The 13,035-nt window shown below is 36.1% G+C and overlaps 1 protein-coding gene across 2 annotated transcripts in view; it reads right to left on the bottom strand.

Moving 5' to 3' along the window:
- The window catches only part of dnajc17 (DnaJ (Hsp40) homolog, subfamily C, member 17), a 60,373-nt gene that overhangs the window by 24,016 nt on the left and 23,322 nt on the right, over positions 1 to 13,035 (bottom strand). For both annotated transcript variants that reach the window (XM_053510512.1, XM_053510513.1), the window contains exons 6-10: positions 11,731 to 11,845; positions 11,241 to 11,290; positions 6,752 to 6,829; positions 5,007 to 5,087; positions 2,761 to 2,892 (exon numbers count right to left, since the gene is read on the bottom strand). In XM_053510512.1, the coding sequence (XP_053366487.1) occupies positions 2,761 to 2,892; positions 5,007 to 5,087; positions 6,752 to 6,829; positions 11,241 to 11,290; positions 11,731 to 11,845 (456 nt within the window). The remainder of the gene's footprint in view (positions 1 to 2,760; positions 2,893 to 5,006; positions 5,088 to 6,751; positions 6,830 to 11,240; positions 11,291 to 11,730; positions 11,846 to 13,035) is intronic.

The following is a 13,035-nucleotide window of genomic DNA, read 5'->3' as shown; positions in this document are numbered from 1 at the left end:
TATGAGAATTACCTTCAGAGAAATCAGACATCATCATACCTCTAATATGTAACATCACATCATGGACCATATATTTAAAAAAAAAATAAATGAATAGATTGAGAGTTTGCATGAAGTCCAACCGCCCAAATATAACATGGTTAATGTAAGAATAAAGGGACAATAATTATTAGACAAATTACCTTGAGGCTACAGAACAAGCCAGACGTCTGCAAGATACCCTGACAACATCTGGTACCACTTTCCTTTTCAAATTCCAGTTCGCTATCACCCGAAATACCAGAAACCTGCCATCTCACAGGATAATGAAAAAATATACATTTCTTCCCTTAGAAATTGCAGAAAACCTTGTCCAAAATATTGTTTTAAAGAGCGAGACATTCTTTTCCTTGTTGTAATTGCATCTGGCAGCGTCAAACAATGCTCCTCAAAGCATGCAACATTATTTCACTTTTTATTTAAACTGTCTATAAATAATTAGTTCTGAACTTGATACCATGTAGGGAGAGGCAAGCCATCAAATAGTACCATTCTGATGTACAAACTACCTTACTGTAATCTATTTAATGCTGATAATAAAGATAACACTAATTTCAATATTACAACCGGAATGATCACTGCATCAGAAAAAAAACACAGCCATAAATTACACCATGCTACCTCTTGCTAATATCAATGTCCAAGCTACTACATGAGACGTTTCTCAGAAACCTGATTCCTCTTAGATGACTGTCTAGGAAAAGTGGGACTAACTATTGCCGCCAACACAAGTCCCAAACCGGACACATTTATCAAGAGAATAATGTACTTCTTTCAGTCACGGCTTATACATACAGCTGGAAAAAGGAAAGTCTGCGTAGTAGACACATCTGGTTAATGTTGTGTCTGGTGGGAGCTATAATGCATCTGAGAGAACTGGGGGGAAAAAAAAAAAAAAAAAATGCAAAATGTTCCAGGCTACAACTTATACCAGTGACGGACACAACGCTATTTCAGTGGAAATTCTTTTTAAATCAGCAGATTTCAGAAAAAATGTCCAAAAGAAACTTCCAAAGTTTCAACATAGAGTACTGCTCATATCACACTGTGGTTACTCATTCCGATAGCATCACTGCAGATGTCTGGAGTTTGACACGACGAGGCTACTAGAAATTAATTAAAGAGAGGAAAACCATGCACGCCAGACCAACTAGAAAACTAAGCATTCATTAAAACCAGCAACAAGCAACCTTAGAGCCATCATGCCATCACACCTACAACCACCATGAAATAAATTATTAGGCACATATTTCATTGGCTGTCAAAAGTCAACACCATCAATTCAAATGAAACGTCGTGGCATATTCCAAAAAGCAGAAAATAGAAGAAATATACAACCTATATAATATATCCAAGGGTTAAGTGATGAGCTGTGGAAAGCAGGCCTTGAACTCCATCACTGATTTTACAACACTAATAACCAAAAAAGTAAGTGTCTTTAAAAACGTAGATTAGTGGAACTAAAAAACCTTGAGGTGCTCTACCCCATTTAGCACTGGACGTTCATATTTGAGAGCTAATAAATAGGTGTTAAATGTACAGATTAGTACATAAGCAAATTATAGATCAGTGATGCCCTGCTGCCCAACAAAACCACACCTGTCTATAGTGGAGCTAAAACTTTAATAATGAAAAAAAAAATATGTTGCAGTCCACAAACAAGGTGACACAACCAAAAAATTGCAGCAAAAAAGCTAAAAAAGATGCCAAGGTCTCTGTGCATTCATGGGAAATTCATGAGGTTAAAGAAAAAACATACATTTCAAAACCTCTCCTCTACAATTACAGCTGGCGTGAGGAGACGAGGGAACACAGGCATTGTGGGATATGCAGCAGCTCCGGCAAGCCTCCAAGACTGTCAAGGGTAACCTTGACCCAGATGCTTGACAGCATTAGTAATGTTCACCTCCACAACTGCAGACTAGCATGAAAATTGCTGCGTTATAATGATGTTTTTCTTTACTAGCGTCTGGGAACCTAGCAATGATGAAGTAATTGACTTTTAATATAATCATCATAATAAAAATAGTGAATATATTTCCAATTCTGTGGTTCATAAGAGTTAATAATAAATAAAAAATTTAAAAAACACTGTGACACATTCCCAAAAGTATAAGAGTTGTCTGAAAGAGGAGAAGCTAATGTATAATAAGAAAAATATATTGGATATTGGAAAATGTAAATGATGGATCGGGGTACTTTGAAAAGCAGAAAGAAAGTGGAATGTTTAGGGTTAACTCTTCCCTTGAGGGGGGGGGTAGAAGTAAAGCTGCCTCTCGTGCCAGTCGTCCATTACATATACAGCGAGCTAGTCCTGCTCTTCTCACGTTCCGTCTGCTGGGTCAGGCCTTAATGAGGGACAGCCCAGGGGGCCGTCGAGGCTGCTAGACGTGCACAGAGAGCCGCTTCCAAAGGAAACAAACCCAAACCCCCTTTCTCTAAACACATTGTCCGGGAGCCCCACGATGAGCACGCGAGTGCAGCAAACATATTTGCCCACTGATGCGAATATAAAATGTCAAGCGTTTACATATTTCTCTTTGAGAAGTGGGAACAGCATTTAGAACACATTATTTGGATTGGAGGCTTAACCTGCAGCATGTGCATTTTGAGTTTTTAGGAATAGTAAGTTTCTGTATAGCATATGGATTCAGAAGCTATTTTTTCTGCACAAAGCTAAAAAACATGCGAGAAACATGTCAATGATTTTCATTGCTATACCTGTGAATGGGTAAATGCTCCAGCTGTGGCGTTATTAGGTGCTGTTGGAACAAAGGTCTCCGGTTGTCCCTCCAGCCAAGAGATTTTTAAGGGAGATCCTGTTAAACCACTCTCATTTGTGCATGCCAGCTCCTGAATGAGAGTACAAAATAAGTAGAGTAAAATGTGAGTACTAAATGTTAAGAGTCTCATTAACATCTTATATATAAGTTTTAAAATTAAGTGTTTGGAAAAAAGAGAATATTATATATACTGTATATATATATACTGTATATATACTGTATATGTATATACACACACACACACACACACTAGTAGGTGTACTGTAAATGAGACCCGAGGACTGAACATTACAACTCCTGCATGAATATATATAAATAAAAAATAAAAAAACGGCCAAGAGTCTGGACCCAAGTCTGCATTTATTTTTTACATTCTAAAGCAATACTGGATTCAAAACTATAAAATAATGCATATGGCAGTAGATAATTAAATAATACCAATAACAGACACTTCTCAACATCAACGATTAAAAGGATATTATTGCATAATTTGGATTTTTGCACATCCAGGAACAAATAAAAATCAGGAAATACCATGGATTTAGAATGTGTCTCCAAACTCTTAAACAGTAGTGTGTGTGTGTGTGTGTGTGTGTGTGTGTATTTAGTTTTTTACTATTTACTTTTTTTAAAAATCATCTAGCACCAATTGCAGTAATCCGAACATCAAAAAAAAATTATAATTAATGTCGTCTTCAATGGTGTTAAAAATACTTCTAAATTAGGGAGAAAAATCGGGGAAAAAATTCAAAAAAAAAAACCACTTCTAATAAATATTATTATAAATAAATACTTCTGAAAAAAATTACTTGACATATTGATCATTTCCAATTTGGCTAACAGTTTCCTACATTTCCACAATGCTCTTTCGAGTCTGTCTAGTCCTCTCACCTCTTGCCTGTACACTCTGCTCACCTGATAAAGTTCTAAAGCCTCAACATTCATGGCATCCATAGCAGAGGATATTTTCTGCCATAACTTACTGTAACTGGGTCAAATAGAAAAATAGAAAAATTACAGTACAGCTAAATTACACTACAAAATTTAACCTTAAACATTAAACAAACGTTTATCACTTTCCAAGTAAGCATAAGGTAAGGAAAAAAAAAAAAAAAAACTGCAATTTGTATTGTCACCACTGTCACAGTACAGTGATTTAATCTCTATGTGCATGTTAAAGAAAGTGTGTGTGTTGAACTCGAGCTAGCCCCAGGCCTCCAGTCTGCCCTGGGACCATTAAACGCCACACACAAAGAGTCTGTTCTTAAAGCATGGCGGCCATGTTCTCTGGGGAAGCAACCGCACAAGCAGGCAGAGCCCACAACAGTCCAAGTCCCAGCATGCAGCCAAACGGATCCTGACAATAAGTAAAACTCTGGGCTCCATTAAACGTGCTAGAATGCTCCTTTACAGCATCAGTCACATTATCTATACACATAAACTATAAATCCATGATCGTCTGCTTCGGGCAGAAAAATGTGCGTAGGAGACTTTGGTATTAGTTTCAAATAAACCCTGGGATTACGTGATTAATATTACAAATAAAAGCGAGTTGCTAACAGTAAATCTCTCTAACAATGTTTTTGCCGTTAAGCAACAATTTAGTTGCAAGGCGCAGCAAGGGAACACATGCTGTCACATGTTTAATCAGATTTTAATTCCCTCTCTTGTTTATTTCACTTACATGATTCCAAACTACGTCAAAAGTCTAAGTTTTGTGATGCACAGGTTTTTGTTCTTTAGCTAATTTACACATGTAGTGCAAAAGTAAAAATAAAGGTGACCTGATAGCATTACATTAACACTTTAATATTATGAACAGTCAGCAAAAGGAAAGTTTGTTATTAGTACTTAAATTTAATTAAACTTTAATTTAAATTAATGTATATGACAAATTATTTTATATGACCCTTAAACAACTGACATTGTTTTACAGCTTTACAGATTTTAACTTATCCTCAATAAGCACACCAGAGACGACAGTGTTTAAAAAAAAAAAAACATGAGGAAGAGACCTCGAGAGGAACCAGATTCAAAAGGGAACCCATTCTCTTCTGGATGACACTGGATACTGTGATTATGAATTATGATTTTTTTTTCTATAACTGTAAAATATATTAGTCAAATATGGCTCTGCCATACTGACACACTTCTCAAACTACAAGTCAGTTTGAAAATACTCACCGCTGCTCTTACAGTCGCAAACTCAACCACAGCACTGCCTTTTTTCTTACTCGATACTACAATGTTCAAGATGTCACCATACTGCAAACAGAAGAAAAAAAATAAATTTGCCACATCAATCTAACTAAAGTGTTAAAGATTTTAAGATATTTGCTTTTTAAAAGGTTGCTTGTATGATAACAGTAAAAAAATATATATTTTTAAAAATACAGAAAAGGTTTAGACAAGATGTATATCTTAATTACACATCCTGTGCCAGTAACCCTTTTTAGAGCTTACACATTTTAGCTAGACACCATTAACATTATTGCATTATCTATTTCTTTTTTTTTTTGTCTACGAGAAATAGTGGGATGTTGAAAGACCATATTCTGAGAAAAAAAGTTATCTTCACCCATTTTGCAACCTTTCTGTTTTACTAATGTGTCTGTGGTTTTTTGGGTGCGTGGGCTGAAATGAAAATGGCTAAGCTCCCTGGGCCTGCCAGTAAGATTAAGGCTGGGGAGTAAAGGTGGAAGGTTTAGTATGGGTCACTCAGTAACCTTCAACCCACAGGGAGGCGTGAAGAATCGGGTTGACTAAAGTCCATGTTCGTTTATAGTCATTAAAGAGGCACCCACTAGTCACAGCTAAAGAAAAGAACAAGCACTCAAATAACACTGCATCAACAGATCACCTGTCATGAGCTTATTGAGTTATTACTAGAGATGTTGAGTAAGGAGAAATGGTTTCTGGAAATTTAAAACTGCTGGGAATCGATGTTCATTTGCTGGGAAAAGCGAAGTCAGGAACGCAATTGGACACTAAGGACAAGAACCTTGCCAACAGTGACAAAGGAAAACGCTCCCAAAGGACTCATAGCTCATACATGTAACTTTTCCAAACCTTTTTCTTTCCAGAGAGAGGTGGTGTAATTGCAGCCAAAAAGTCCTGTTCCAAAACATACAAAGACCCCGGCCAAATGAAGACTAGAGTCCATCACGTTTTTGCCAGTAATAGCTGGCTGCCATCCTATCAAAACTCATTACTTAATTCGTTTTGTTTTCAAAGTTCTCATAATCCTTCAAGACACTATTGGATTGTGACTTCTATATAAGAGATACAAGAAAAGTAATCATCTGTAATCTGGGATCTTGAGTTCCAGTCTATTCTGCTCCAGTGAAACGGGAAGATTTTTTAGGTGGTGCTGAATTGAGGGGTTACATGGAGTTATCATTATACGTTCTAATCCTGAGTTTAAGGTAAAGTGCAAACCTGCACCTCTGCCAAAAGATCTCGAAATCAGCTAAGTGCTTCATCAGGGTGGTACACATGTTGCATGAGAAGAGCATATTTTCCAGCAACTCCCCTGATAGTATTAAACATACCAACAAAGATGGCTAGCAAGAGTGGCGTGCAGCTCTTTAAGAGGGCACTTGCAGTGCCCTCGGCACTTTTCGTTGCAACAAAATTTAATGACCCTCACATAAGGGGGAGAAGTAAAAAGTATTTAAACAGTTGATGTCATGCAGGCCTGAAAACCTGGGGCGCTGGACACCAGGCCTGGCTCATTAAGAAGAGAAACAGCTTGTTTGTGTGCGAGGACGCTTTCTCACACTTGTTAAAATATGCTGCAGCAGTCGAAACCAGACTGCACCGTTTGTTTTAGCCAACTGGGTCGATATACAAAAAAGTGAACTGCATTTTGATATGAAAGCATTTTCTGATGCAAGTGTGTTGGATTTGGAGGTAATTTAGTGTGTCACCTTCTGAAGGAGGCCTTGAAGAACTTCCTGGGAATAACCACCGTTGTTCTCATCATCTTTTTTGCACTTCCACTTTAGCTGAGAGAAAAATGCAAAAAGCAGTACTTCAGCTTTAATTAGGAGAGACAAAATAAGAAAGAAAAAAAAATATATATATATATTATATATATATACATATATATATAAATACATATATATATATATACACTGTATATACACAGTGTACATATATACACTTTCGTTCAAAAGTTTGGGGTCACTTGCAAATTTTTTTTTTGTTTAGTGATTTATTTTCAACATTCTACAACAATACTGGGGACTTTAAAATCATAAAACAACACATATGGAATTAGGTAATTCATAACAACAAAAACAACAGTTAGTTGTTATTTTAAGACTAAGAGGTCAGTCTTTCTGTTATATATATATATATATATATATATATATATATATATAGTGAAGCTCATTTCTAATTTTTACAAAAACAAAAAAAATTTGACTAACAGCTACTTATTTATAGTGGCTCTGGATAAGAAGGTTAATGTGGTTGTGGGATTATGGCTTTCATTCTGATGTTCTACAGAGATTAATGTGGAGTGAGAACAAAGGTCAAAGAGCATTTCTTTCTTTCTTTTTTTAAGAAATCTGTCTTTTTATTGGACCTGACGCTCAATAGGCCCTAGCATGCACAATAAACTGTTACTCTTATTTTGTAATGAAATGAAAAGAAGGGAATTGATTAAGCTAATATGAATGCCTGGAGTACTCACAGCAGTGACTCACCTGCTAACCACTAGATATTTTAATCAAGTGCTAGCAGTCACCAGACTCATTTACAGATGTTAGTGGTGCCAGTAAGAATTTTTTGAAAGGAAGTAAGAACAGGAACTGGAGAAATCCTTTATAGTTGTTAGAAACTGTAGTGACATAATGTATACGAATGTGGATGGGAGTGTTTGTGCTTTTTTAATAAATAACTACAGCATTTGGAACTGCTTCTGTTTCATTTCACTAAAGAAATGCTTCTTGAAATCAAAGCTCTGTCGTTATGTTTAGGGTTTTCTTTTAAGAGCTTTATAACCTTTTCCTATTTTAAAAAGAAAGATGCTCAAATTTTCAAAGGAGGACATTTTCCAGGTTAAACACTCCAAGCATTTCTCATAGTCACATGCTGGGATTCTTTGGCAACTTCTTCGGTACATTTCAGACAACCCAACCATATAGCTACAAATAAGAGCAATATTTTTTTTCCTTCCAGAACAAAAGCAAACGCCCTCACACGAAAAATAACACCACCTCACGCAAGATGGTTGGCCTCTGGGTTTTTTAGCTCATTTTTTAAGTCTGGTGAATGATGGTTTTCATCAGAATTGCCCGCAACACACCAGAAAGGCTTTAAGTAGTGAAGCTCCCATGCAAACTGAGTAAAAAACATAAGGAAATAAAGCATGTAAAAATCAAAATAAGAAAAATAAAAATACTGTAATGAGATAAAGCAAAAATTTTTGCTTTGCCTGGGCCATTTCAAAACACTGAAGTCACATTAAGTGGGTTTCAATTGATATTCTTCTATATAATCTGTGTACTATACTGTTGTTGCACCAGAGCCATGAGGAAAAGACAGTTTGTTATAAGAACACATAAAATGCAAATACACAACAGTGAGACGGGTGTTAGACAATAAATGCATTACACAGATTATGGGTTATAATAATTTCTTTGCTAATTTATTTCCTTAATCCACAGTCGTTTAAAATAAGCCTGCATGTTTTGTGGTAAAAGTGATATTTTGAGCTATCCATGCTCATCCAAATATATATTATAATATAATATTATAATATATAAATATATATACTCAGCAAAAAAAGAAACGTCCTCTGACTTTTAACTGTTTTTACTTTCAGTAAACTTAATGTGTAAATATTTGTATGAACACTAAAAGAGTCAACACCATAAGACATAAACTAAAAATGTTTCACAATGTGTTCCTGAATGAAGGGAGGCTCAAAATCAAAAGTACCAGGCAGTATCTGGTGTGGCCACCAGCTCTTGAAGTACTGCAGTGCATCTCCTCCTCATGGACTGCCTAATGCGGACAGTCTGAGCACTGATGGAGGGATTGTGTGTTCCTGGTGTGACTCAGGCAGTTGTCGTGGCCATCCTGTACCTGTCACGCAGGTGTGATATTCAGATGTACCGATCCTGTGCAGGTGTTGTTACATGTGGTCGTCCACTGCGAGGATGATCAGCTGTCCTTCCTGTCTCCTTGTAGCGCCGTCTTAGGCGTCTCACAGTGCGGACATGGCAATTTATTGCCCTAGCCACATCAGCAGTCCTCATGCCTCCCTGCAGCATGCCTAATGCACGTTCACGCAGATGAGCAGGGACCCTGGGCATCTTTCTTTGGGTGTTATTCACAGTCGGTTGACAAGTCTCTTTACTGTCCTGCATTTTTAGAACTGTGACCTTAAATGCCTACTTTCTGTAAGCTATTAAGGTCTTAACGACCATTCCACAGGTGCATGTTAATTAATTGATTATGGTTAATTGAACATGCATGGAAAACATCCTTTAAACCCTTTACAATGAAGATCTGTAAAGTTATTTGGATTTTTACAACATTATTGTTGAAATACACAGTCCTGAAAAAGGTAAGATGTAATAGAAAAAAAGTTTCTTTTTTTGCTGAGTATATCCAAACCCTATATTGCCAAAGGCCCTAGTAAAGGCAAAATGATGGTAACATGTTGCCACCACCAGGCTTCATTGTAGGTGTGGTGCTCTTTGGGTGACCCATCTTATTTTTGCACCAAAATCAAAATCTGTGTTTGTCCTAAAAATTATCAAACTCGGTCAGTCCATAACACATTATAACACGTTTTGGAGTGTTTTTGGTGGGTTTAGGTGTATTTGTCATGAAAAAGGATTTTCATTTAGGCACCCCACCCCAGTATTTCTACAGCTCATTTAATGTGATCATACAGTAAGTCTCTGTAACCTTCTTGATGTTCTTTTCCTTTACTTTATTTTAAAGGCTTATCTTGTTCATGGTAATGTCACTGTAATACACATTTCTACTTGTTGATAAAGTAGAACTGTAAACTGTTGTTTTGGAAATACTTTTGTGCACTTCCCTTTGATAATAATACCGTGTGCATGCATAGTAAGCTTTGAAACTCAAAGTGACTTAATCAGAATCACTTCATTCATTCATCTTCTATACCACTCTAGGCTGTACAGGGTCGTGAGGGGTAGAGCCGATCCCAGGAGACTTTGGGCACAAGGCAGGGTACACCCTGGACTGGGTCCCAATCTGTCACAGGACACAAACACACTCAGTCCATCACACACTATGGGCAACTTTGGGAACGCCATTTAGTCCAATCTGCATGTGTTTGAACTGTGGGAGGAAACCAGAGTAACCGGAGAAAACCCACCAAGCACAGGAAGAACATGCAAACTCTTTATTGCAGGTTAATTATAATTATTTTTGAACAAGTTTGAATGTGGTTGGTTCATTCTAAGAATATCACCAAAGCCTGCTATGAACGGTGTGCACACTTGTACAACCACATTAGTTTATTTAGAATATTATTTTTTTATTATTATTATTTTAAGTGTTCTGACATGATTTATGATGATTTTGCATTTATTAGGAGTGTGTTGGCACTTCCTTTAAATAAGCTTTAAAATAAGAACAATGAAATGTTAATAATATAATAACAATAATAAGAATAACAGAGGATATTATTAGGATAATATAAAGAGATAATGTCTGAGTGATGCGATGAAGGAAAAGAAAACCTCTTACTGATAAAAGTATTATACAGCCAAACAAGCTAAAGATTTTCCTTTTCAGGTAGAGATCCTCATGTTGAAGATGAGTAGAAATTCTTTTTACCATAAAAGAACTCTAATTCGACAGCATATGACCGCAAATTTACCTTGGGTGTATATTTTTTAAATGAGCACAAGTATAACACGAGAGAACAGCGCTGGGACCAGTATGAACTATGCTGATGTGACTAATAACACAAAGCCATTAGCTAATTCTGAACCTTTACCACTAATAAGACAAGCCGAAGCCTTTCCAAAGGCAACAAAATAGTGCTCACTTTACATAGTTATAATTCTTCTGACAACCTGCCTGGAGTATTGGCTGCAGGGTGAAGCTTCATTTGAAGGGAATTTGGAGGAAACAGAAAAGGGGTTAAGGTCATATACAGCCTGTCTAAGAAAGTTTGGTTGCCATAATAAACACAAGGACTATTTCAAACTTTCTGCCTTATTTGGTTTCGTTGCATGACTGCATGCTTTACAGCATCAACTGCAACAGCATCCATCCTCTGTAAAAACATACTGAAAAAAAACACTTTGTCGCTCTCTAGACTGTGTTAAATTAATACATTTGCTTTAACGCATTTAGTTTAAAAAAGGTGCATTTGAAATGTATGCAAAAAAGAAGTCTAACAATAATTAAGTAAAGTACCTTTAATTTAGGGGTGACCTTTTTGTTGTCTTGCTGCACTGATGAAAAATCTGCCATAGGAGAAAATTTGAGGAGGGTGATGGGATTAGTGTTAAAGAGAGAGCGAGATAGAGAGAGAGAGAGAGAGAGAGAGAGAGAGAGAGAGAGAGAGAGAGACACTTAAACCGGTGTCATTGTTAATAACTGAACAATTCTATATCATCCTTTAATCAAACATGTAACTCCTTCTGTATTTTCAATCTGTTTGCTGCATCATCCTAATTCAATTTTTCTGCTCTATTCATTTTTAATATTTATAGTTAAATAGATAAATCTTTTTAAACCAAATAACACGTTTTATGATGCAATATTATATAAAATCGGCTTTGTATCATGATTTTAAAAAATGCAATAACACACAGCATTTTTTTAATCGATATCATGTGTACAAAATGTTTTGCATGCGACTTGGATATTGCATAAGCTCCAAGTAATAAAAGCACGTAAGTACCTGCATGTGTGGGTTGAGCATTAAACCTCAGCTCCCTCTCTTTTTGGATCTGCTCTCGAATCAATCTCTGCTCTTCTTGCAGCTGTCTGGAGCCCTCTTCTCTCAAGCGCACAATCTACACACACACACAAGATAGAACCCAGTCAACGCACCAAGTTGACTACAAAGACAAATGTCATGTTAACATGCACCAGCACACAAATCATGCTAACATAACACATCAACGCATACTCAGTGCCATAGGAATTTCTTAAATCTGACCAAAACCGCAGTGCACTATGTACTATGCAAAACCATATGAACTGCAGTAACCCTAAACCCTGTTTCTTAATATGGAACACTGCCACCTACTGTCTGTCAACAAATTAGGCCTCTGCGTATCTAAATTCAAACCATGCACGAGCCACAGGAGAACCCGATCAGAATTTGACTCGACAGGAATGTAAAGAATTTCATTCATTATTGCCTTTACGGGTATATGGCAAATTATTCTGCAGGACGACCAGTTAGTGTTTATATATATATATTAAAAAAATCTAAGTAAGTGAAGAGGGGATACCAGGTGGTATTCAGCCGAGTTACTGATTAAGTATAAAGGTAGAGAAAGAAGCAAGGTAACTGAATTCTTTGTTTAGCACATGGTGGGACAATTTAGAGGGGATTAAATACCCTGATCTGAAGCAAGGACTTACTCCTTTTGCCTGAAACCAGCTTTGTTATTAGGAAAACCATGAGGCATTAGTCTCATTCCATTCTAATGATTTTAAACAGTATCAGAGCTTATGAAAGGAAGAAAGAATTCATTCATTATTTGAACAATGATGCCACTATGTAGGTAACTCAGAAGGGGTTCTATTTGATCAATCAATGAAATTAATAAATTGATGAGACTGAGGTGCCTTCGTATCACATTATGCTATAATTGTGTAACATTTTAAAAACTTTCTTAAAAAGAAATAAAAACTTTCTTCAATACCCGTCATAATACACTAAACGGATCCTATTAGTAGTATTAGGTTATGATAATTGTGATATATAAATTTTTATGGATTTTTATGGAATCACAAAGGCATACAATGATATATTAAAAAAGATATACAATGATATAAAAAATGTGTAAAAAAAAAAAAAAAAAAAGTGAAAAATGTATTGAAACACCATAATATAAACACAACCTCAGAAGCTGGAGAAAAGAAATGTTTGAAGTATACATATAGATAATCTTAAACCAAACCTCATCAATCTCTTCATATTAAATTATATAAATTAACTGAAAACAAAACAAAGAACAAATGTTTGACTGTA

Source organism: Clarias gariepinus, chromosome 13 (genome assembly GCF_024256425.1).
Source record: "Clarias gariepinus isolate MV-2021 ecotype Netherlands chromosome 13, CGAR_prim_01v2, whole genome shotgun sequence".
In the NCBI taxonomy this organism is placed as follows: domain Eukaryota; kingdom Metazoa; phylum Chordata; class Actinopteri; order Siluriformes; family Clariidae; genus Clarias; species Clarias gariepinus.
Note: the sequence above shows the minus strand (reverse complement) of the source record. Positions and strands in the feature narration are given on the sequence as shown.